At 46.3% G+C, this 26,070-nt stretch overlaps 1 protein-coding gene across 1 annotated transcript in view; it reads left to right on the top strand.

The window, feature by feature from the left end:
• Positions 1 to 611: 611 nt before the first annotated feature.
• The window catches only part of LOC146196515 (uncharacterized), a 47,024-nt gene continuing 21,565 nt past the window's right edge, over positions 612 to 26,070 (top strand). Inside the window, exons 1-2 of the mRNA XM_084597033.1 lie at positions 612 to 763; positions 14,894 to 15,036. Of these exons, the coding sequence (XP_084453159.1) occupies positions 612 to 763; positions 14,894 to 15,036 (295 nt within the window). The remainder of the gene's footprint in view (positions 764 to 14,893; positions 15,037 to 26,070) is intronic.

Genomic DNA, 26,070 nt, shown 5'->3' with positions numbered 1-26,070 from the left:
CATTATCATCGTCGCCGCCTATCACACACAAATCAATCACCAATCACTATAACCACAAATTATCACGATGCGATATTTTTTTTACACAACCCCCGTTTATTTCCGACACGCGCTGCTTTCGCTTAAAATATTATAGGAAGCATTTGCTAGCGTAAATTTCGGGGAGTGAGAATACGCAGGTTAGAAGACACAGAGCGAGGGTTCTTAGGCGCATTCTGGAGAACTGAATGACGAAAAACGGCGATACGTGTCTTGGCCTTGTATGAAGGTATAAGAGTATCGAGGAGTACTTTAGGGATTTCTCTGCTAAGTGCACGTTTCTTTTTGATTCAGAATCACCTTTCTAACCAGAGACCAACTTTCCAACATAAAGGCATACATTGTGAAAAATTTTGTGCGCACCAGGATTTAAAGTGAGGTGACTTGGAAGCTCGCGTGCATTGGTCGTCATCTCTTCAGTGCACGTGACTGCTGTAACGTACTTGGAATATTTTCACTTCTGTTCCTTTTTGCTCTCCCAATTCTCATTTCTTATTCTCTCGAGGTAATGGCTGCAGGCCTGTGCACTTGCATTTCGTTTGGCCATGGCCACTTAGCTTATTAACAAAAGGATGTTTTCGCATTTGTTCCGCCTAGCAGCCTCGGCTTCCGAACGGTGCACCAATGACCAGTACCAGCGCTGCCTGGCGTCCCTGGAGAGCGTGGCCAAGGGCGAGGACATCACACTGGTCACCAGCAAGCGGGAGCTGCACCACGTCTGCAGGTACATGCACCATCACAGAGCGTAATCAATGAGAGACTTTAAACGTGGGAGACAAGCCACTACATTTATTTTGTTTTTCTTGGTACCTTCAGTTTTCGCCTGCAGTGATGTTAAATGCACCTTGTATGCGTTCCCAACCGAAAAAAAAAAAAACAACAGAATAATATGCAGTTTAGTTGCAACGTCAGCCGTTTTTGTAGTTGTGCGGCACTTTTTCTGTAGTGCTGTAGTCTTTCTGTAGCACTTTTTGTAGCCGATATGGTTATGCAGTAGTAGTTTTTTTGTGATAATTACATAAAATTAAGCTTGTACAAAAGAAACATCTGTTGTCACTACAAGTTTACGGTTAAAAACCACACCGAAGTTGTATTGTGGCAACGCGAAAGTTTATCTTTATTTCCTTTTTTTTTTTTAACTGTATTATAGCCATTGCCATTTCGTTTCGTGCATTTAATGGTACGCAAAAGGTGCGCCACCAATGGCGCCACCAAGATGTTAAATATAGTTTCGTAGAACTTCTGCCGCGAACACATCTGCATTTTGAGTGAGCGAGTTCTCCTTGAACGCAAAAATAGAACGGCGAGTTCGCTCAAAATATTTATCTGAAATTAAAAAAAAAAACAGTCTTTCTCTCGTTCGTCAAGCGAACGTCTCTGTAAAACCATGGACCTTGCCCACTCCCCTCGTGTGGACCTTTTGTGTGATTGTGAATTGTGTGAGCACGTGCGCCCTATGTGACAGAGAAATACGATAGCTCCTCGCAGACCCAGATCACTCTAGGCGCGTGGACTACGGCGGAGCAGAGCACCTAGCAATCTGATTGTCTCCGTCTAACCCACTTTCAGGCTCAGTTGCATGTTAATAAACCTTAATGTAGTCTGAAAGATCCTCGACTTGGTATGTAAGGCGAGGAGCGGCTGGCGAAGAAAGCAAGCAAGACCAGCTCAGATTGAATTTTGGAAATTGCGTGTAACTCAGCTTCTATTATTTTTTTTTTCCCAGTGTGGGTCACACGTGGTGCATTATCAGCCGTCGCTTCGCTATTGAATTTCAACAAGAACTCAGCGCATATGTCGTCTCGTTCCCAGCTCCCAGTTTGTAGAATATTGTCAGGCTTTCTTAATCATGACGTGTTTATAGTGTCTGTGACCTGCAAACTCAGACGGACATCGTGGGAAATCAAAGTGCCCCAGAGTCTAATTTGCCGATCGAAATTGAATAAAAATAAGTCAATGTTTCTCAGTCCCAGCTGGACTCGAAATGTCGCCAGAGCAGAAAAACGAGACTAGATATTCCCCTCAGACCATTCAGCCATAGCCGAAATAAGGCATGAGGAAGTTGTGATCAATATGTCATTATCAAATAGAATCGGTCAAAAACAAAGGCACGGTGCAATTTGCGTGGAGTAGACGATGTAATTAAAGCACATTAATTTTTAGGTGCAAATAGAAAAAAAAAAGTGCTTAAGAAATTTCGCCGCTCACTGTGCATTTGCTGCATGGGAGAACGCCGTGATATGACACTGCTTGTCATGCACTCCTGACGATAGAGGTAGTACAGAAAAAAACAAAACACCATAAACAGAGCTATATTAGAAAAAAGAGTATTTAAAATGCTTTTAAGAGAATAACAGTTTGAAAGCAAGCTAATTCAATGCCTAAATTTACTACCAACTAGTTCTTCAGACCAACCCAAGTCAAAGAAAGGCCTTTATTCTTTGTGAATTACCAAAGTAATCATCCGTCATGCTACATGTCTGATAGGCTAATCAGTGGTCTGTTACCATTCTTTACTTTCCTTTTTGGCAGCGCATCTACTAAATTGGCGGCGTCAGTATTCCTTCATTACAATGCCACGAAGTTAATAATGACTCCAATGACACTATGGCAGCAGCGTGTACCAGTTTAAACTACTGTGTTACAAGAACCCGCCAGAAGCATATCACTCGATAATATAAAGTAACTGTGGCTAGTACCAGCTCTTACCAGTAAACGACTTTTGTAAGCAAGTACAGCAGCAATTTCAAGTTTAATCCTAGAGCCAAATTTTAGAATGGTCCTTACCTTATAAGCAGTAGCCTGCGCTGAATGGGGAGCCCTCCATGCTTCCTTAACACAGAAACCCGCTGAAGCGAGGAATATCATTTTACGTATAAAATCTCGTTAACCGCTCTTTGTGTAAGAGGGCCGCCACAGCTACGAGGAACCACTTATAAGCACGTGATAATGACCGTATATATGCCGAATGACCTGAATGACGGAAAATTGTTTTTTTTTTTTTTCCAAATCGAATACAAAATGCGAGCAAACAACTAAAATTTTCAGTTCATTTTTAGGCACACGCACTTGCACCCGTTCGTTTCGAATTTAAGTTTTGTTTCGACGTTCTAGACGGCCCGCAAATAAACTTCATTTGGTCTGGCAACCTTCAGGTTTTGACATGTAATGTCTGCTCTGACTATTATTCCGCCCCTTTTTCTATACGTGCGAATCTTTCTTCTTGCTTTTCGTCAGGTGGTAAGTATTGATTTTGAACATAAGAAAAAGGCTTTGCTAAGCGAGCAAACCCGCACATTGTCATCTTCCGTAGGAGTTAAGCAAACAGATCGGGTGTCACTCGTACAGAAGACTGCAGACCCGAAAAGCACATCCCTACCGCATGAAGCATGATGCACGCATCACACCAACTCAGCCGTATTTATAACAAACCTAGATTAGCCGTTAAACCGACGAAGCGTGAGTACAGTTCCAATGTTGACAAAATAGGCAGTCATTTTGAATTCGGTGACGTCACGGCTGCCGTAGCCTGCAGAGCAAGATGTTGTGCAGTGAAACATGTGTCCATGGCAAGGAGCCATCAACACGTTTCACTGCAGCATTAACATAGTTGGTTCAAAGCATGAAGGTAGCTTTGAACAAACCTTAAGGAAGCCTTAAGAGGCTTCACCAAGCGTTCACCAAGTGGCGTTCAAAAATTGACCAAAGGAATGAGGCCTCCGTACTGTGGCAAGCAACGTAAAAAGTTTAATCGCAGTCAATAGCTTCTATATAGGAAACATAACTTACATGGCACTGAGTCAGCCTGACGAGCACGAACGGTCTTCATACTACAGCAAAGCGACGTGCTTCAAGCCGGAGCGGCTCTTCTCTGTCTGCCATGTGATCACACACTTAGCACGCCGCTTTTTCCAGTGACTGATACAAAAGCATATACAGTGTGTTTCATGTCGCAAATTAAATCATGCTTTTAAAAAACAAGTGAAGCTTGTAGCTCGCTGATACCAACTACATAATGTTTATTGTCATGTAGTGCGCCTAAGAGTAATCTTTATATTCCGCTGAATTAGCTAATTAAATCAAGTGAATTATGTAAATTTTTATTAATCACTTTAGGGCCAAGTGCACTCCATTAAGATTCAAAGGAGGTTAAGACACCACCGGCCCAGTTTTTTCTATTAACCTACCTCCTAGGTGACAGTTCTTTTTTTTTTTTTTTTCCCCAGCATTTAAAAAAGCTCGCGCACTATGAAAAAGATACCACATGACTGCGGTCTTGCTCTGCCGTATTGCCGCGCTGTCAAATGCGTTTTGTATCAACGAGAGACGCATTGCCCGTCTCGAAATGAGCAGCTGACGGACATCGCTATCAGCATAGTCGCAAAACGCCCTGAGAACTGGATAAGGCATACTAGATAAATAGTGTTGGTGGCGTTGCGCCAGGGAGGGACAGACTCCGTCACAGTAGGGAATTGACTTGGCTATGACCTTTCTGGTCCACTTGGTAAAAAAGGTAAGCCTCAGTACCAATTCAATCCAATCCAATCCAATCCAAACTGCGTCAGCACATTCTGCCGAAGCACAGAAAGCCTGAGCCAGGATCAGTAACAGCAATCTTGCACGGAGATTTTATTGAGATATCACACTGGAGCAACAAACAAGATAAAAACAGCGCAAAATAGTCTAGTTCAATGAAGGCTTGGGTTTTTTCTTTAAATTATTTTTGTCATGGTGCAGCCCCTAAAATGAGCGGCGGCCGCTCAAATGGACACGGTCACGCGCGTACGTTTCGTTCGTCTAAACGTTGTTGGAAGCATTTTTATAACGCATGGACGCAGTCACGTGACATTTTGTTTTAATATATCACGGACCTTCTTCAAAGGCCGGAAAACAATGGCCACGCCATAGGTACGGTACGCTGGTGAGAAAAAAAAAAAGAGAAAAACTAGATATGTTGTTTTCGAACTGCGCCACAATTTGATGAAACCCGCTTATCCCCAAAGTGAATAGCAAGTGAATAACAATAGCTAACTTTACCTTGGCTAATGAACTAAATGAGCGGAATACAAAAATAATCCGAGGAGCACTACATGAAGAAAAATTATATGCCATTGGTTTCGCCAAGCTTCGCTGCAGCGCTTTCTTTTTTAATTCCTTGATTCTGTTTATGTAAAGCACGCTGTATTTGTGATGGAAACAAAGTTGTGTATTTGAATACATCGAGATACTTGTACGTGGGAATCACCCACCGCTATGGGTATACGAGGACCTAACCTGAGACGCAGAAACGAAATTAAGCAAAACTAGGCGAAATGTTTTTTTTTTTTTTTTCTGTTCGAGGAGTACCAATGTAGGAAGCTGTTCGTTATCAGTTCAGGAGTACTTTGGAAAAAATATACAGCAAAACACGTTGCGCAATTACAAATCTGTATTTTTTTAAAGTGCCAAAATGAATGTGCGTTGTGTAGCTCGATGTTCATGAAACGACGGAATGACTATACTCGTAACTACTAGTGGCTTCGTGCTGCTGCTTGTCAGGTCATGAACCGATGAGATACACACCGGAACAAGAGCGCGCACAAGGATCAGGGTAGCGTGTTTTACATACCCGATGGTCGGGTCCGTTTTAAACCTTCTATTATTTCTATAATATTTGTCTCTGAGCGCTTCTGGTACAGCAAAATATTTTTCCCTAGCAATTCGCTAACAATTCCCTAGCAATAGCAACTGTGCCTTCACACGACTCATCGCCGCATTATCATTGCACCCGGTGCAGCCAACAGCCTTGTAAAGATTCCCGTTTTGTAGTTGCTTGGTGTTACCGTGGTTGCACAGAGGCACCGGCAGCTATTGGTCGTTACTCTGCTATTTTAGAGTTAGATTGCCCGTAACTTTACACGTACATCGCGGCACAATGCGCGGTCACAGGAAACGGGCATCGCGGTACAATGTGGTCTGAATCGCGCGAAATGTACCCCATTGTTGCTTGCCTTTCATCTCTCATTCCTGCCTCCGGCGACGTACTGAAAACTTCTAAGAACGGCTACGAGGCGACCGATACATTGACCACTTCTGTCCATTGAGCCAGCGGCATTGTTGCAGACGTATAATCCATTGTAAGAGTCAAGCCACCGGATACACTCAAGCAGAAAGAACAGAACGGGACACGAGAGAATCGGTCGGTCGGTATCGGGTTTCGAGCGGTGCCTCGTGCAACTTGCGGCGGAAGTCGGTGAGGTCAGCGAGCGCACAAAATCACCCCACGATCAGGCTCATGCAAGCGCACCGATAACGGCGGGCGCTTATCGATTTCTCTCTGGTGATGCAAAAATGCGCGCGGCAGTTGTTTCGGGGACCATCGCCGACCGACCACCACCGCGGAGGAGACGTGGTCCAGTGTAGCGCAGCTGCTCTGGCCGCACGGTCGGTCGGTCGGAGAGCGCGCAAATGGCCAGCGTTGCATTTGCGTGAGCTTCCCGATGCGGTGCCGGTGTTCGACGATCGCGTGACTGACCCTGTCGATGGTGCATAAATTGCTACACTCCACGATACCACCAGAGAGCAGCGCCATGCACCGAGGTTGGTGGCTCAGGTTCTCGCTCTCTTTCTGCTGCTAGACTCTTTTTTTTTTTTTTTTTTATGGCATACTTCTCAAGAAGAATGCAGAAACTTCAGGGTTTGTACAGGTATGGTGCATATTGCACCAGACCATTTCTTTTTTTTTTTATCGGACGCGAGTTTGTTGTGATTCTATTTGTTCGTATCTGTGTACTGAAGCCCATACCTCAAGCGAGCTCGTCGAAGAGAAACTGCGCTCTTGCCTTGCATAACAAATCATCCTTTGTCCGTTTTTTCACCCCCATTATACCTTTCTCTCTTTATCACTTGATCTCTTCCTTCCTTCCTTTGCTTGCAGTTCAAGGCACACATCAGTGGGAACAAAAGTATTCATGTTAACCGTTCTTCTTATCACTTCATCTGTGCGATACGCGAGGAAGATAAGGCACCACAGCCATTCTTTGCTTGAGTTTATAACTTGCTATCTCAATCATAGATTTATCACTTTATTTCTCCTATATTATCCTGCAGCTGCTGCAACTCCAAATTTCTCGCGATAACCCGTTGTTGCGAATTTTATAATGTGCCGAATAAAATTTTCCCTGTAATGTCCAATAGCAATTGGGAGAGGTCGCATGAACGGCAAAGGGCACCAACTCGGTTCTTAATTGTTTGGAATGTTTTGAGCGAAAAAAAAAGAGGGAGTCTGTTTTTTGCCGCAGAGTACAAACAAGCAGATTTGGTCCTTCAAAAACTTAATATCCAAATCTTGAAACTAAAGTTAGTCAAAGATGAACAACACAATTTCCTTCCTTCCTTCCTTCCTTCCTTCCTTCCTTCCTTCCTTCCTTCCTTCCTTCCTTCCTTCCTTCCTTCCTTCCTTCCTTCCTTCCTTCCTTCCTTCCTTCCTTCCTTCCTTCCTTCCTTCCTTCCTTCCTTCCTTCCTTCCTTCCTTCCTTCCTTCCTTCCTTCCTTCCTTCCTTCCTTCCTTCCTTCCTTCCTTCCTTCCTTCCTTCCTTCCTTCCTTCCTTCCTTCCTTCCTTCCTTCCTTCCTTCCTTCCTTCCTTCCTTCCTTCCTTCTACTTTCTTTCCCCTTCTTTCTTACTTTTTTCTTTCTTATTTGATCTTTCGTTATTACTTCCTTTCCGTCTTATTTACTTTCTTTCCTCGTTTCTACGTTTCTTTTTCTCGGCTTCTTCCTGATCTGGACTGACCTCATCTGTGTATCGATGCCAACGCCTCTCGACCACGGGCGCTTTGCACGCGTGCATCAGCATCACGTATGCCGTATGCGAGGCGCCTCTCTTGAATTTATATACATACAATTCCGAGCAAACATCTGCTTCAGTGGTGGAAAAATCGAGACACGAAAGCGGCCGGTGGCCCGCTTAGGTGCGAACCTCGCAAGCGAGGGCGAACGTCGCGCATAACCACATTGAAATTCAGTTCAGCTCTGCATGCTGCATCATTAGCAATATCATTTTAGTATGAGTTAATATAGTTTCCGCACTCAAAGTTATTGGATACATCAGGCTTTTCACCAGAATGAGTCTGTCCGTACGAATTTCACGGCTGTCGGCCCTGCAATTGCGCTCTCATAACTTGGTCCAAACTGATATCTGGGGGACGCATGTAGCTACCCTATTTTATGGTAAAGGTCTTGTTTGGGTGACTTGGATTCAGGTACAAGCTACTAGGTTTATGTTGTCAGATTGCAGGCTTGCGGCATCTGCATCAATGGGCCAAAGTATCTTGAAGCGGAGCCGCATAACATATTACGACTCAAACCCGAACTGAATTCCTTACGTTCAAGCTAATCTAAAAGTTTTAGGAAAAGGCAAGTATTTGCTTTCCCTGCATAAAAAGACTTTCACATCTCAGCTATTCCAGAAATCAAGCTGTTCCAGAAATCTTTCCCGAAACCGTCAACCAATTCAACTCTATATATGACTCCATCTGTCGCTGAATTTGCTATTATTTCTGTGTTTGAAAAGTCAGTAATGTCGATCTCTTTAGGGTGTTTTTTTTTTTTTTTTTTTTTTTTTTGTCTGAGAAGAATCCCTGCCTGGCTATGCGAAAAAAATAAGAATAAACTAAACTACTTCCTGTCACGATGGCAAATGAACCTATACTCCCAACATATTCAATCCTATCCTTCCTTTCGTCCTTCCAGTGAAAGCAGTTTGCGCTGAACTATGTTCCAATTTCAGTAAACATTCTAGATGGTCCAGGGAATGTCAGCGAATGTTCTTGCAAGGGTTTATGCAGGCGATCAATGTATGCGAGTCCTGCAGACGGTATTTCTTCTGTACCTCTTCGATCAGTTCCAAAGTTATCTTGCTCTTTGTGAACCAGGAAGTGCTGCACTGGCACACATGATCTCGGAAACCGGATGAGCCGCTGGTCGATTGACGCTTGTGGCCACTTCCTGCGGAAATGAAGGGACAAAGAGCGGCACTGGCGTCTAGGGCGTCTGTTCCAGCTCTTCGATCTAAAATCTCCTCGAAAAGTTCAACAAGACCGAGTAGCTTAGGGAAGCGTTTTTCCCCAAGGGAGAAACAAATCACGCATACTTGATGGGAAAAAAAAAAGCAAGGCAAAAAAAGCAAAAACATTTTTACCGGTATGTGTTTTTATGATACATTTATGTGGGCAGAATAAAGGAGCAGAGTGGGAGAACAGGAAAAAGGTGAAAAAGAAGCTTTGGAGAGCTCGAAGTTTCTTTTCTTTCGTAAGATCGCTATGTCCCTGTGAATATACTGCGGCATCCGTCGAGAATTTAGAGTGGTTTCCGGGGACCCAGCCTATTTCAAAATGACCGCCACCGCTGTTTTCCGAGTTTCTACAAATAGCATCGCCTACAGCGTTTTAAACTTATGCATAAAAAAAATCTTCCACGGCAACTGAATTGGCATGCATAAGAGAGGTCATCCGCTACATTGGTCAGCAGAACGCAAATCACTGGACAATATTCTGTGACTCTAGACCTTCACCACAGACTATAAAAACTATAAAAACGTACATAAAACCAAGTACATATGAGCAGCTAGTTGGGAAAATTGTTGTTCTGCTTGCTGAGGCCTTCCAGCGTGACCACGTCGTCAAGTTTCAATGGATTCCCTGCCATTGCGGTATCGCAGGAAATGAAACCGCTGATGCAGAAGCCAAGCTGGCTCATGAAGACCAGCCTTCCATGCACCTCTCTTTCTCAAGGTGTGACGCCGCAGCCTTACTGGCTCAATGTAGCCTTCAATGTAGTCTGCTATGCATCTACACTGGGACTTATATGACATGTTATCCGTGCACTGCCGTCTTTTTCCCAGCAGCAGCATCCTTTCCGCGCATTAGTACTTTCCCAGCGCCAGAAAGGTTTTGAAGTTGCCGAGGAATTGACGAGAAAGCTCGTCTATTGCTGGAAGCACATCTGCAGCTCTGTACTTCCAAAACATCGGCGTTCCCCTCGTACTTTTGATGATCTCCTAGACGTTTCGTTCATTCTGCTTGAACTCAAAGCAGCGCTCCCTGCCTGTAAACATTCTTCTTCCCCAGGGCAGGATGGAATTACCTACAGTGCGCTTCGTCAAATGGGACCTAAAGCAAAAGAAACACTCTTAACCTGGTTTAACCATGCTTGGTTCACTGCCAGTGTTCCGCAACAATAAAAAAGACGCGCATTGTGGCTTTGCTCTAACCAGGTAAATCGCCACATCAGATGACCTCCTATAGACTTGTAGCTCTGGCAAGTTGCCTCGGCAAAACAATAGAACGCATGTTGCTAGCACGTCTCGAATGGTTTCTCAAGAATGCAACCTATATTCAGACGCAATGACAGGATTTCGCAAAGGCTGCTCTGCTATCGACAGTGCAATTGATCTGATATCGACAGTTGAACAAGATAAACGCCACCGCAGGCCGACCGCAGCTCAACTGCAGCTCGACATGAAGGGTGCATTCAACAATGTCTACCATGATGCAATATTAGACGATCTTAAGAAATGTGGGATTGGTGGATGTCTCCATCAGTGAGTAGTAAGTTACTTGAGGAACCGGGCAGTTTACTTGGTGACTGATGAAGGTGACACGACAGATCATCCTGTCACTCGCGATGTCCCTCAGGAAGGAGTGCTAAGTTCCATATTAATCTCGTGCTGGTCGGCCTATTCTAAGAACTACCCAGCACAGTTTCCGTATCTGCGTACGCCGAAGACAATCTGCATATGGGCATCAAGTGCCACGCGTTCCCAAGTACAAGCGAGATTGCAGCGTTCAGTGTCAATTGTGTATGCGTACTTGCTTCGTCAGGGGCTTGATCTATCGCCAACAAAAAGCGTCGTGTTGGCTTTTACGCGCAAGTTGATTATGTGGTATCCTGTGACAATTGATGGCCAAGCGATTCCCTACGTGACACACCATAAATTCCTGTGTGTCACTATAGACCGTGACCTGCATGGTGTTGTGCCGGTGGGGTTATCACACAGTATCCCATCGTCAACAGGGTTGTGTCAAGGAGTTGGTTGCGCAGCGCTCGTCACCCGTTTCGTGAACGAGGGCTGTCAGCTCCCTGGGCGGTACGGATGAATCCAAGTCGGCGTTGGTGAGATGAAGAAAAGGCTTTATACACTATTTACAGGTATTTAAACAAGGATGTCGGCTCTGGGGCCGAAAGCTAACATAGCCATACGCGACTGTTCTCGCGCAGCGACGGCCGGGGAGATTCCGCCGCGTCCGCTCTATCAGGGGGGCGAACTGCTCCCGATGGACGCTCGTGACGAACTCACACTCGGAGTCTCGAACGGAAGCACTTGAGACTCCGTAAACCGAGAAACCGTTGACGCTTAAATGGTCCAATCTGACGGCAGCACTTTCACAGGGCCAATGGGAGAGCTTGCTGCGCTCTTGTTTCAAATATGCCGCGGCACGAGAAGGGGTTCACCGCCAGGACCACGGCGCCGAGCTGTCTGGATGCTCAGCTCATGTTCAAACACGTCGCTTCTCTCCCCTTGGCGCGGCTTGCCTCCAGTGCACCGGTAATTTGCAGAGCAGTATCCGGATTTTGTGAAGGATACGATCGCAGGAAAAGTTTGGCTTCTGGCTGAATTTCTGGGCGGCTTTTACCGGGCGCAACAATGGTCGCATCACATCTCTTTGCTCCGAAGAAAACTGGAGTTTTGCACATGTTATAAGCTTTATAGCTGGCAAATCCTGAGGCCCATCTGAGCGATGTTTACTTGGCCTGTACTAGGCTTTGTGGTTGGACATCTAAGGTACAGTGCGCCTGTTCTTTCAGGGATACGACTAAATGCCCTGCGAACACTGGAAAGCGTTCAGGTGCGTGCTTCAAGGGTGTGCTTGGATGTACCCTGCAAAACTTCGACGTGGGGCACATTTTATGAGGCACGCGCCTGCCCCACCCGCATTCATGTCCAACAGGAGCCACTATAAGGAGGCGTTTGCGACCCATATAACTAGCCATAATAACCAGTCCCTGACCAACATTAGTAGCGTGCGTCCAGACGCATCTTATCCGAAAGCTATCAGGACACAATGGAATGTAATACCCACAAACTACATGCCCCACCAAATTTCGGCAGTGTCATTATGGACAATGCTAAAACCTAACGTGCGTGAACATATCCCAGGCACACCAAAAAAGTCGCTCATCGCAACATTTGGACTCAAGCAGTTGGATATCTCATCTAAGCATAGTGACTCAGTGCATGTTTTTTGTCGACAGCTCAGTGATGGCCACCTCTTCAGCTGGAAGTGCCTACATCTACCACTTTAAACTTATGCATAAAACATCAACCAGGGCAGCTGAATTGACAGGCATAAGAGAGGCCATCCGCTACATTGGTCAGCAGAACGCAAATCACTGGACAATATTTTGTGACTCGAGGCCTGCACTACAGACTATAAAAACGTACATAAAACCAAGTACATATGAGCAGCTAGTAGAGCAAGTTGTTGTTCTGCTTGCTGAGGCCTTCCAGCGTGGCCACGTCGTCAAGTTTCAATGGATCCCCAGCCATTGCGGTGTCGCAGGAAATGAAAGCGCTGATTCTGAAGCCAAGCTGGCTCATGAAGACCAGCCTTCCATACACCCTCTTTCTCAAGGAATGACGCCGAAGCCTTACTGGCTCGTTCAGTGCAGTCTGATATGCATCTACACTGGGACGATGCAAGCCATCAATAAGACCGCATCTCTCGGCTAGATGCAGGCTCGCGACTTCACCTATCATCTAAAGTTATGCGGCGTCAAGTAACTCTGCTCCATCGATTACGGCTTGGAGGCGCATACACCAAAGGCTACCTCCATAAGGTGGGAGTTGAAGCAAGCGCGAATTGCGCGAGCTGCAACATTTCAGAGACAATTTTTTATATTATTTGTGAGTGCCCTAACTATAGAGACGCGGGGAGAGCCATGAAAAAACTGAAAAACAGTCTAGGTGCCAGGGCGGAACAAACGGATAACAGGTGCATGGTGAAGGCCCTGTTCGATTTTTAAATGGAACGGGCCTAGATTTCCGCTTGTGACATTTGCATATTTTGTGAAGTGAGCGAGTATCACACGTGCATACGCGCTTGTGTTGAAACATGTGTCAGTGCACTTCGTGTTTTTTCTGCTGAAGTGCCTCGTGTGCGCGCTTCCACGTTTGTGTCATATGTGTGTTCAGTGACAAGTGGTGCGTGTCCAAGACATATGCGGCATGTTGCGTACTACGAGTGTGCATGTTCTCATCAAGTGCGCGTGTACTACACTTGTATGAGGTACTTTGAGGTTTTTCTGGTGAAGTGCATGGTGTGCGTGTTCCCGCGTTTGTGCTGGCATTTGAGAGTACAGAGTTCTTTGTAATTGTAGCGGTGTTTGTTCAGTGACAAGTGGTGTGTGTCGAAGACATGTACAGCATGTTGCGTTTCACGAGTGCCGTTAAGTGTGTGCATGGTTTCTTCAATGACTCAGACCACGAGTGAAGCCTCACTGTACTATGGCATCATCACCGTTCATTCACACTCTAACTCTCTTTTACTTCCTCTTCCCCCTTCCCCAGGAGGCCAGGGTCTCTTTACCGCCAGCCGACCTCTCCACCTTTCTTCTCATTAAACTACTCTCTCTATATCGAGAACTTAGTAACTTGTCTCAGACTGCCGTCATTGCTAATCTTCTATTTTACTATTTTAATATCCTTAATGTGTATTAGAAAATAGCGTATCATAAGCGTCTAAGTCCATGAAGAACCGAGTCAGGTTAAGGGGTAATCATAGAGGAGTCGTATATAACAAACATGGTCCTTGTGTGTTCCTTTATGGCCCTGCGGACTTAGAGGGAACAACGAGAGATAGACCAATATATTACAAGATTTTAACAAAGCTTTTGAAGTTTGCTTTGAGATCGGTTGCCGCGACTACCGAAAGGAGAGATGCGTTTGTCCTCACTCAATCAGCTTATGCAATGAAAAGGGGGACGTACGACTGGTGCGCACTATAACAACGCCTCATTATCTTTGTGGTTTAACTTAAACGGGGTCTTCTGCTTGCTGCAACCTTCGTTACGACGTTCTGCAGTGATACCTATGAACTCTTTTGCTCCAGCAAACGCAAGCTGCGCAATTAGATTCTCATGAGTCTCTGACTCTGCTAAAACGCGGACTCATGATGATCAGCATGCCGATTCACTTACAGCTACATAAGAAAAAATGTATGTGATCTAACTCTTTCATTGGCGAATAAAACTGATAAGAGCATCCGCCCTACGCACATATGTTGCAGTACTTTGTAGGCAAATGGGCTGTTCGAGGCGTTCGCGCTGACAAAGTGCACCGGCGTTAATACGCTCTCTCACGCTGACATGCGAGACCACTAAAAGGCACCACACCTTGCCTGCCCGAACAAACCAAGAAAGCCATCATCTATGAAAACACAAACTTCAGCTAAAACGCAGCAATACCTGTTGCAAGCTGAAACATGGCCTACCTCAGCAGAGATTGTTAGCGGTTGAATGTACGCTGAAGGCCTTCCAAATGCTTCTATACAGCAGTATTCGAAACCGTTTCGAAGTAACAGCCCCCCACCGCAGTGAGCAAAAGTAAAAAGTCTCAATGTTCATTTCTACTTTTATGTTTGCGTACTCTTTCATATGCATGTAAACCCGATACTGTTACGGCCTCAAAGTGAGGCCAACAGTATGTAATAAATAAAAATAAAATAAGGGAGTTAGTAAAGGTTAATGTCAACTGTGAAGCTCTCCAGTCGCGCTGTGTGCAATGACGATGACGTGTGTTGGTGGCGGCGTTCGCAGGAAGCTGAAGCGCGTGGTGGACTGCGTGGACGAGCACACGGCGCAGTGTTTCGACGCTACGCTGCAGCGTCTCTTCAACCAGGTGGTGGCCGGGGCCAAGGAGACCATCGGCGAAGTCTGCCTGCCGGGAGATACGCAGGACGGTGAGGCTTCTTCTTCGTCCTCCTCCCCCTTTGGAGGGGGTAAGAGGTAGTGATGCCAATGCGCGCCCTTCTATTATGGTGTCTAGCCACCATACTTCTATTGCGGGTTAACCAGTGCTTTATATTCAAACTCCAGTTGAGTTTGCTCTACATGTTTACGGTCTAGTATGAAGGATCGCTATTATGAAAAAAAAAAAATAATAAAACGTATATCGCCCTTTTACGCTTTCATTTACGACATTGATGCTATTTTAAAGATGAATAAAGCGCTGACGATTTGTAGGGAAAGAAAGCAGTTTATATCACTATTTCAAATAAGCTAACAAAGACAAGGTTTTCGCCATTCGCACAAGGCTATTGTGCTTATGCGGCAGATTACAACTTATGATAATACGTTTATGCGGCACAAAACCGAAACCAATTAAATTGAAAACCGAAGTGCTAATGCTCCTAATTTGTATTTGGCCTAACCACGCGAGCTAAATCGGCAACCCGCCGTGGTTGTGCAGTGGTTAATGCACTCAGCTACTGTGCCCAAGGATGCGGGATTGAGTCCCCGCCGCAGCAGCCGCTTTTTCAAAGGAGGCGAAAAGCAAGGCGCCCGCGTGCTGTGCGATGTCGGTGGACGTTAAAGAACCCCAGGTGGTCGAAATTTCCGGAACCGTCCACTATAGTAGCCTGAGCCGCTTTGGGACGTTAAACACCACAAAGCAAACCAATCCTTTATTTTTTTTACAGCGCAGCTCTTTGGCGCCCGTTGCTGGGTTTCGCGTTGTCGTCAGCGTCGGCCGCGTCGGCCTCGTAACCGGCTGCGCCCCCCTTTCATCCCCACAGTTCGAGCCGGCGCTTCGGTTACCAAAGCCTCGCAGGAAGAGCGGGTAGGGGGGGGGGGGGTGTACACTCAGCGGCGAACGATGGGGGCAGGGGCGCGCGCGCAGCAACCGGAGAGCACGAGGGAAAAAAAAAGGGGGGGGGGGTCGCCGGAGGGAGCGCTAGCAGCGACTGACTGATGCCACCGACGCCGCTAGCGAGTCAAGGCAACGTGACCGCGTAGATTTATTTATTTATAGGAAGGGAAAGGCGCGGTAACTGTCTCACTTGTTTTCTGGGGACACCGCAACCGCGCCGTAAGGGAAGGGAGGAAGGTGGGAGCTAAAGTGGAAAGAGAAGAAGAGGAGCCGTAGCGGAGGGCTACGGAGTACACCATCGCCGCCATGCTGAAAGAGGAGGAGGGGGTCTTTCCCCCCCCCCTCTTTCTGTGTGGCGGCGAGGGTGCTCTCCGGTTACCGAAACGCTGGCTAATCACGGTGCATGCATCCCGTTCTCACTCGCTTCACTCGCAAGCGGCGTCAGCGACATCAGTCAGTCGCTGCTACCTCTTCGCCGCGCATCGTTCCTATGGGCCCACCCGCTGCCTCCCGCAACCTCCTGAAAACTTAATTGCTCTCTTCATTTCTCCGACCACAAAGTTTCTTTCATGACAGCCAACAACTGTTAGTGGAGTGTTTCTTGGAGGAATACGTGTGAAAAATTAAAAAAAGTCTGTAATTGTACACACGTTTCTTGGTCGAAATCTTTGCCTCAGTCTATCGAAAAGGTAAAACAGCTTTTGAGCTGCGCTCAAATTTAGCATTAGGAAGTAACGTAATCGTCGGTAAATTTTTCTCTGTAGAACACTTGTATCTCGACACTGCAACACCGTACCTTTTGTCGCTGTCCTTTGTGTTTTTCCACGCTAGTTGCAATGTCGCAGTCATTAACGAATACACACCAACTAGCCCAACTGCCTTCCATGATCATATGATAGAGCGTCAAGGAAAGATGTGCAAGTGACAAAATGGTTGGTGTGGTTTAATTAGGTAATTTTAGAGCCATTTTTAACAATAGTAATTTGTTCACGAAAAAGGAACGGCACAATATCTGTCCATCGCCTCCCCTCATCTGTCACACCTGTTCCGACGACACTTTAACCGCTTCATAAAAGAAAGGAGGAAGACGGGAGTGAGAGCGGAGATAGTGAAAGGAGCGGAGAGGTCCGTAGTAGTTTCGACCACCTGGGTATCGCCTCATTCGAAATTTAATTAGAGCCAGTTAAGTGGTGTACAGGAAAGGAAACGCCCACTATATGTCACTCGCAGAAGAGGAACTAGTTGATGGAATATGTGTGAAAATTAAAAGTTGTCTGCCTTTGTACACACATGTCTTGCTCGAATTCTTTGCTTAAATCTATCAAAAAACTGAAACAGCTGATGGGCTGCGCTCAAATTTCACATTAGGAGGTAACCCAATCGTCGGCAATTTTTTTATCTTGTATCCTTTTATAATCGGGACGATTCTTCTCTTGACGAGGGGGATAATGCCACATGCACTGAGGAACTGGTGTAGCCCCTCATGGGAAAATGAAGAGACCGAAGCTGCCTAACGGGCTCTTGCGGTTCGTGACAGTGTTAGCGGTACATTGCAATGAAACATGTTCCGCTTTCGATGTGTGCGTAGATGCTATGTTTGTTATTCTCGGTGTTAGTTTTGTTTCTGTACGCATTCTTTCCATGGCTTTCTTCTGTGCATTCTACTTACCTTTCATTGCCTGATTTAAAGAATTCGATCTCTTCGAACAGATGCGAACAAGGAGTCGCAAAGGATAAAGCCTTGAATTGCTAACTGCATCAATAAATGTCACCTTCTTCAGAGAAAAACAGTTCACTTTTTCATGGTTAAAACCACAATAATAATATTGATCCACAGGGGTGCGCAGTGGTTACGGCGCTCGATTATCGTACCTAAAGATGCGGGTTCGAATCCCGGTCTCGGGGGCCGCTTTTCGATGGAGGCGAAAAGCAAGGCGCTCGTGTGCTGTGCGATGTCAGTGCCCGTTAAAAAACACCAGGCGGCCAAAATTTCCGCGTCTGTCATAACCTGAGTCGCTTTGGGACGTTTAACGCAATAAACCAAACCATTCTGTTTTTTTGCGCACAAAACACGACACAAAAGAAACGAGGTAGACAGGACAAGCGCTTACTAACAACTCAGGTTTTTATTGACGGAACATTTGCTTAAATACAGCAGCTGCTCTTATCAACAAGGAGAAGAAAAGAAGGGACTTCGCATAGATACATATCAGATCAGCACAGATCCCATCATCGCACTAGTGAATGTCCCGTCTACCTCGTTTCTTTTGTGTCGTGTTTTTTGCGCAAAAAAACAATGCTTAGGCACCAACTAGCCTGCAAAAGCGTACTCGCAAACCAAACCAAACCAAACCAGTAATGATATTGGCGCCCTCTGTGGTATAGAAGCTTGTTTTTTTTATTCCTGCATCTTCTTCAGCCGAACTTTATCGCTGACGCAGTACATGTTTGCGATGATTGAAGTGCGGTTAAAAGGCGGTTGCAGTACTTTTGATGCGTTCATTGTTTTTTATATGGCCCTGCGTCATATGACGAGCCGCTTTTTTTTTTTAATCTTGATTCTTAAGTGCAAGTTTGTTTTGTTTTTGGCACTGGAAAATTTTTCTCACAGAACCCCTCTGAATACCTCTTCCAGGACGGACTGGCCTTTGAATTTGTTGTTAATCTTTTGCTGACTCTTCAGTATTTTCTTGTGTATATATTTGTGTATGTGTGTGCGCATGTGTGTATGTGCGGGCGCACAGCCTCGTGTGCATGCTCAGCAGAGGCAACAGCCTGTTTGTTTCTAGTGCTCCCCTAGCAACACGTGCGCGTTCATTTTTTATTAATTCTACCAACTTTCGCTAACGATCAGAAAGAGAGCACCGAACGTTGCCGCGGGTCATCGAGGCTGGTTTTCGCTTTCAAACAACTTCTAAGGTTTCTTGCAAATGCTAGCAGCATGATGATAAAAGTGAAACAAAATATTCATGAATGCTACTTTCTTTGACATGAAAAGAGCGTGCTCGGCATCGATGGCAGTGAAATTGAAAAACTAAAAGTCGATGAAAACTTTAGCGCACGATTTAAATTTCAGCGCATTAATGAACAGCTGGCAGAAAGCTCGTGTTTCGTAAACAAATCCTGGTCGTCCCAGCACAGGCATGACCTCAGCAAAAGCGCAGAGACATCCTATGCGCTGGCGCTTTCTTTCAAAGCTTAATTAAGAAGCAACACGAGTGGTCAGCTTTGTAACGGAAGGCTGCTGTTTTGTCCATTGACTTGTTTACATTATCATATTTTTCCTTTCTCTTTTGTCCTGAAACTTCGGAACGTTCGTCTCAGTTTCCTTTCTTTTTATCTTCCGCGAAGCAATGTCGCGTGCAGATTCGCTCCTTTCTTTCTGCCCCCGCTTTTTACTCGTAGCAACCTTTCCCTCATGACGTCGTGGCTGAAAACTTGCATCCAAATCTGGTCGCAATACGGGGTACTACTTGAGCGCACAGCATACAGCATGATATCAATTCACGCATATTTCAAGGTGGTCATCCGTAAAAATTCACGTGAATTTCGTGTACACGTTGTTTTCTTTTTTTTTTACTTGTAAAGGCGCGGAATGTCGCATGTTGACCGCTGAGAAACACTGATGTTTTTGAGCTACAGTTCGAGTCAAAGGCACAAGTTATGATTGCAAACATGCCAGCGTCGTGACAAGGGCATTTACGGGGGTTTTTAGACGACTTCTTGGAAACCAATTTGTTGTCCAGCGTGTACCTTCGGCAATGCAGGCTGGAGTAGATGGTCGTTTTCCAATAGACACGCCATGGCATATATCCTGGTTCCGTGGACAATAAAATGGTGATTACTATCACATCGGTAAATACCCACCAATCGATATAGCACCCCCCATATATAACCTACACACAGGGAGCGCAATCGTAGTCTGCCTAACCAAATTCTCACTGATGGACCGACCGATCGATCGATCGATCGATCGATCGATCGATCGAGCGAGCGAGCGAGCGAACGAACGAACGAACGAACGAACGAACGAACGAACGAACGAACGAACGAACGAACGAACGAACGAACGAACGAACGAACGAACGAACGAACGAACGAACGAACGAACGAACGAACGAACGAACGAACGAACGAACGAACGAACGAACGAACGAACGAACGAACGAACGAACGAACGAACGAACGAACGAACGAACGAACGAACGAACGAACGAACGAACGAACGAACGAACGAACGAACGAACGAACGAACGAACGAACGAACGAACGAACGAACGAACGAACGAACGAACGAACGAACGAACGAACGAACGAACGAACCAACCAACCAACCAACCAAAGAACCAACCAACGAACGAACGAACGAACCAACGAGCCAAAGAACTAAACCGAACCGAACTGAGACATCCGACCGAACCAACCAATTTATACGAATGAGCCGACCTGTACCGAGCGCGCCATACTAACCGAATGAGCCCCAAAAGCAGAGAAACGAATTTCTTAGACGCGTTTGCTGAGAAGGAAATTTGGTTTCGACGTACACTAAAGCATACCTGTCTGAAAACCTGGTTACTTGACTCAACGTCAATCGAATCGCTGACTGAGACAGCTAGGAAGCGAGTCATCGTGTCTGAGATGTCGCCGGCCCTTTCTTGATGCTGTATGTGCAGTATCGAAAAACATCCGGGCACAAAACTTAACAGGCACTAGTTTTAAGCGTAGATTTTTCTGGTAGCAAATGCAAGTGCAAACAAGCAAAACAGCATGGTTAGAAGCGTAAATACATGCCGCAGTCCCACTCACAACATAAAATCAAATGACATGCCTTCACAGTGGCTCAAGTAGGTTCAGGTAAATTTCCGGAAGCTTTTACAATGAAGACTTGATAGCACATTCCCCTCTAAAACGTCAGGATGGCTCTTTGTCATTGCCGTTGTCAATTTTTCTCAAGTCCTGGTACCTTAAAAACTCGTATCTCAAGAATCTAAGAGCCATTGTGTGTGTGTGTGTGTGTGTGTGTGTGTGTGTGTGTGTGTGTGTGTGTGTGTGTGTGTGTGTGTGTGTGTGTGTGTGTGTGTGTGTGTGTGTGTGTGTGTGTGTGTGTGTGTGTGTGTGTGTGTGTGTGTGTGTGTGTGTGTGTGTGTGTGTGTGTGTGTGTGTGTGTGTGTGTGTGTGTGTGTGTGTGTGTGTGTGTGTGTGTGTGTGTGTGTGTGTGTGTGTGTGTGTGTGTGTGTGTGTGTGTGTGTGTGTGTGTGTGTGTGTGTGTGTGTGTGTGTGTGTGTGTGTGTGTGTGTGTGTGTGTGTGTGTGTGTGTGTGTGTGTGTGTGTGTGTGTGTGTGTGTGTGTGTGTGTGTGTGTGTGTGTGTGTGTGTGTGTGTGTGTGTGTGTGTGTGTGTGTGTGTGTGTGTGTGTGTGTGTGTGTGTGTGTGTGTGTGTGTGTGTGTGTGTGTGTGTGTGTGTGTGTGTGTGTGTGTGTGTGTGTGTGTGTGTGTGTGTGTGTGTGTGTGTGTGTGTGTGTGTGTGTGTGTGTGTGTGTGTGTGTGTGTGTGTGTGTGTGTGTGTGTGTGTGTGTGTGTGTGTGTGTGTGTGTGTGTGTGTGTGTGTGTGTGTGTGTGTGTGTGTGTGTGTGTGTGTGTGTGTGTGTGTGTGTGTGTGTGTGTGTGTGTGTGTGTGTGTGTGTGTGTGTGTGTGTGTGTGTGTGTGTGTGTGTGTGTGTGTGTGTGTGTGTGTGTGTGTGTGTGTGTGTGTGTGTGTGTGTGTGTGTGTGTGTGTGTGTGTGTGTGTGTGTGTGTGTGTGTGTGTGTGTGTGTGTGTGTGTGTGTGTGTGTGTGTGTGTGTGTGTGTGTGTGTGTGTGTGTGTGTGTGTGTGTGTGTGTGTGTGTGTGTGTGTGTGTGTGTGTGTGTGTGTGTGTGTGTGTGTGTGTGTGTGTGTGTGTGTGTGTGTGTGTGTGTGTGTGTGTGTGTGTGTGTGTGTGTGTGTGTGTGTGTGTGTGTGTGTGTGTGTGTGTGTGTGTGTGTGTGTGTGTGTGTGTGTGTGTGTGTGTGTGTGTGTGTGTGTGTGTGTGTGTGTGTGTGTGTGTGTGTGTGTGTGTGTGTGTGTGTGTGTGTGTGTGTGTGTGTGTGTGTGTGTGTGTGTGTGTGTGTGTGTGTGTGTGTGTGTGTGTGTGTGTGTGTGTGTGTGTGTGTGTGTGTGTGTGTGTGTGTGTGTGTGTGTGTGTGTGTGTGTGTGTGTGTGTGTGTGTGTGTGTGTGTGTGTGTGTGTGTGTGTGTGTGTGTGTGTGTGTGTGTGTGTGTGTGTGTGTGTGTGTGTGTGTGTGTGTGTGTGTGTGTGTGTGTGTGTGTGTGTGTGTGTGTGTGTGTGTGTGTGTGTGTGTGTGTGTGTGTGTGTGTGTGTGTGTGTGTGTGTGTGTGTGTGTGTGTGTGTGTGTGTGTGTGTGTGTGTGTGTGTGTGTGTGAGAGAGAGAGAGAGAGAGAGAGAGAGAGAGAGAGATGCACAGAGGGTTGCCACTGGTGATTACTTTTCGCCAGGTTGGCGAATTTCAGAGGCCCGTGGCGACCAAATATTATTATTGGCGACATGGCGAATTTTTGGGGATTTTCAATAGGGTCTCGCGATGTGGGTTCTAAGCCCAATGTCTTCCCAACTAACGAGCAACAACGTTCTCAAGATATGATACATATCGTGAGATATGTATCAAGGATGCTTCGACTCCATGCACTCAGTCGACTCAGCGGTACTTGTGCAATTTCTGCACACTCAGGCGCTGCCACGCGTTCTGCTGGACGCCACTCTTGCAGTGCCGTGCGTTCGGCTTGGACGTATTCGACACGAGTGCCACCTTGGCTGCGTCGCGGTGGAGCGTGGTAAAATCCCTTCGTGGAACAAATACTGACAGATGGACTTCTCGGTGCAGCAGTGTTTCACCCTTAATGACTGAAAGCAAACTGCGGCGAACATCGAGAAAAAAAAAAAGAAACGAAGCATGTTATTGGCACATTCGAAAGAAATGTTGAATGTGATATCAACCGCAGTACCAATTTATTTGTGTTTGTGTGGTGGTCTACAAAGCTGAACCGCCAGAATCATAACATTTCGCGAGCATGCGCTGTCGTCCCTCGTTAGCCACCATTTATATAAAGGCAAGATAGCCTCCGAGACTTGCCGGCACTCCAAGGCCTCGTTTGATCTCCTCTTCCTTCTTCCTTTTTCTGGCTATCCTCACCACTTCTTTTCCTTCGCAACAATACGATAAAGGTACAAAAAGTCGTCAAATTTCGGTCTTCGTTCTTGGTTCGACGAAGTCCTGAACACACTGTACCTTTGGCGGATCCATTCGTTCACCTTATGCTGACACATGTCCTGGTTACTCCACTTCGGGAAGCTGAAATTGGCAATTTGACAGCTTTAATTTAAGGCCCGCCACTTTAACGCTTCTGAGCTTGCGTCGTCTTGTGTGATGTCGAATGGTCGATGTCCTGTTTTTTGAGGAGCCCATTCAGGTGTCGGCTAATCTCCTCTTCTTTGAGAACGGAATCCTGTACGCTCTGCAATAGACCGGTCCGTATTCAGTGCTAATGGCTTCATGGCTATCTAAGTCTGTGTCGACGGCAGAGAACATTTGATGAAAAGGAAAATAATAAGTCTTGAAGCTCCGATTTTTTGGGGTTTGGCAATATGTTACAAACCAAATTGGCTTCGGAGGTAGTCCGTGACAACGTACCAGTAAATTGTCGTTTCGAGCAGAGATTCTGTTACAACCACTCGTACGTGAGTGACAGTGCCTACTGGTCTATGGAGCAGCAATAGGATTTCCTGAAGCGTAGTGTTCACCGTCCGTATTTTACTCACCAGTTCAATATAAGTATTTTTACCCTATTTATTTGCAAGGCCCCGTAATAAGCAGCGCATCTATGTGTATTTGGACAGTACGTCTTGTCCTATCATTCCAGCAGCCGATAACGTGTCGCTCTCTTTACACTCAAGAAATGTCGCCATTAAAGGGCGCTCTTCCAGGGTGTACCGCGCAGCGCTTCAAGCACGCTTCTTGTAATTCCAACGAGACACGTTTTCTTATTTATCTGACCAACCTTCTGTTCCCAACCGGGCAGAGCCTTCTCCAGGGCTATTTATTCCAAAAGGCTAACTTTTGAGTCAATATCCACAAGGCAGTTTAAAAAAGTCCGTTCACTCAGCACTCTATATAAGCGAGCTCTTTCCCACGCAAATGTTCACCACGATACTTTCAATGCCACGTTCGCCGTTTCCCTACACGTACCTGACTAGAAAAGCTTCCCAAGTTCGGTAGAGAATCAACTGTGGGCTCAAACACATGGGACTTATTTCTGTACTCGCCTCCTCCTCCCTTTCGCCGTACGTCTTTCGGCAATCCATCACAAATTTTTTATATTGCCCACAAGTGCAGCATGACTTCCCTCGCAGCGGGTTGCTGGTGTTGTTTTCAATTTGTTTGTTCTGGTACTCGGTGCTTGTCTTTGCAATACCTCAACTCTTTCTAAGACAAGCACCGAGTTTCTGAACAAACAAATTGAAAAGCAATCTCTCAACTCTTTCCAGCAGTACTCCCCTGATGGGGCTGGGACAGGTGGGTCAACGCCGCTTGCGGCGGGGGCTGGCCTGCCACAGAATTTTTCTCTCTTATAGGCCGTCATTGCACCCGCCACCGCTTCAGTGGTGGACGACGGCTGTTGTTGCGGCACGCGTCTTTCTCTCCCTCTTCTTTTTCTTCCTTCTCTATTTTCTCTTCTGTCTGCACGAGGCAGCGGAGGTGGCTCAGCTACAGATCCAGTAGCAGGCCCGTGCATTTTTTTTTTTTCCTTCTTCCTACAGCCACAACAACAACTCTTTCCAGATGGGCCCTTGGTTAGTCAACCTCTCTGTCTACCTCTAGTACACTGCGGCGCGTTATAGCCAATGCCTGTTTACTGCGTTTTCATTTCTTCTTTTACAGCCACCTCGATGGTCTTATCTAAAGTTCTGGGATCCTGTGAAAGTGCAAATCGTCTGACCGGGTCTCGCAGGCCTTTCAAGAACGCATTCTTTAGCTTTCCTTTCGAAACTTTCCTGGCGAGCTCCTTCCTTTGCGCTACATTTCGTGTCCTCTTGTGTGTTCAATACAGCATTGCCCAACTTACGCAACCGGCTCGGGAACGCCTGCACATCCTATTCCGTGCTCTGGGCAGCCGACAGGAATTGCTGAAGTTTAAAGCAATTCGGCTCTATGTCAAACCTTTTTCAAGCTAGTAATTTGAAGTCACCAAGTTTTGCGCCGAAACTACGACCTCATCATACACGACTCCGCCCATCGCACACGCCCATCCTGCTTGCTTCTTGCTTTTAATCCTAGTCTTTGCGCTGGTTATTCACCATTTGAAATGTGTGATACATATCAGCTGCGCGTCCGTCCGTCCGGCAAGCTGCCCGACCTCCTCTAGCATGTTAAATCCTCCACACTTGCCCCATTTTCGTCCCCTTTATATCCCCCACCCCCCTCCCGAACCATAGCGCTTGCCCCAACACGTTCGCTTGGGATTCGTTAGCCATTGTGTTTCGTTTCCTCTCTGAAGCAAGGGTAACGTCCCACGCCTTAACTCTGCGTTTTCACTTAAATGTAATCCCACTGTCCCTATCAAATGTGGCACCCTTAAATGGGATCACCCTTTCGCGGGCTGGGGACTGCGCATATTGAGAGTAAAGGAGACACAGGCAATAATAACATAAAAATAAGTTTATTTAAAGAATCATTAGGCTACTGGTACCGGTGTGGTTTACCCAAAAGTTCCGGGGTTCTGTTGGTTAGTCTCTACAAGTCGGCACCCATTCAGGCGAAGATTTCTACCTCGGAGGCTGAGATGCCTCCTTGCGATAGTGGTCGGTGCAGGATGGTGTGAATCACTTGCTCGGCAAGACCGGTAAGTTGGCCAGTCTTCGTCCGGGTCTCGATCGTCCTCGGCTTCGCGGCGGGAGATGCTCGACTGCTCTCGTTTCCACCCTACAGTTCGTCTTCTATTTCACTTCAAAGCCAGATGCATGAATGAGGCCTATCCAGTGTCCCGTTATGGCGCCTCTTATTCCTTCGCCGAGGGTTGTTATCCTCCTCCGCGC

The sequence above is a fragment of the Amblyomma maculatum genome, chromosome 3, assembly GCF_055883805.1.
Source record: "Amblyomma maculatum isolate TAMU_Amacu chromosome 3, ASM5588380v1, whole genome shotgun sequence".
In the NCBI taxonomy this organism is placed as follows: Eukaryota; Metazoa; Arthropoda; class Arachnida; order Ixodida; family Ixodidae; genus Amblyomma; species Amblyomma maculatum.
Note: the sequence above shows the minus strand (reverse complement) of the source record. Positions and strands in the feature narration are given on the sequence as shown.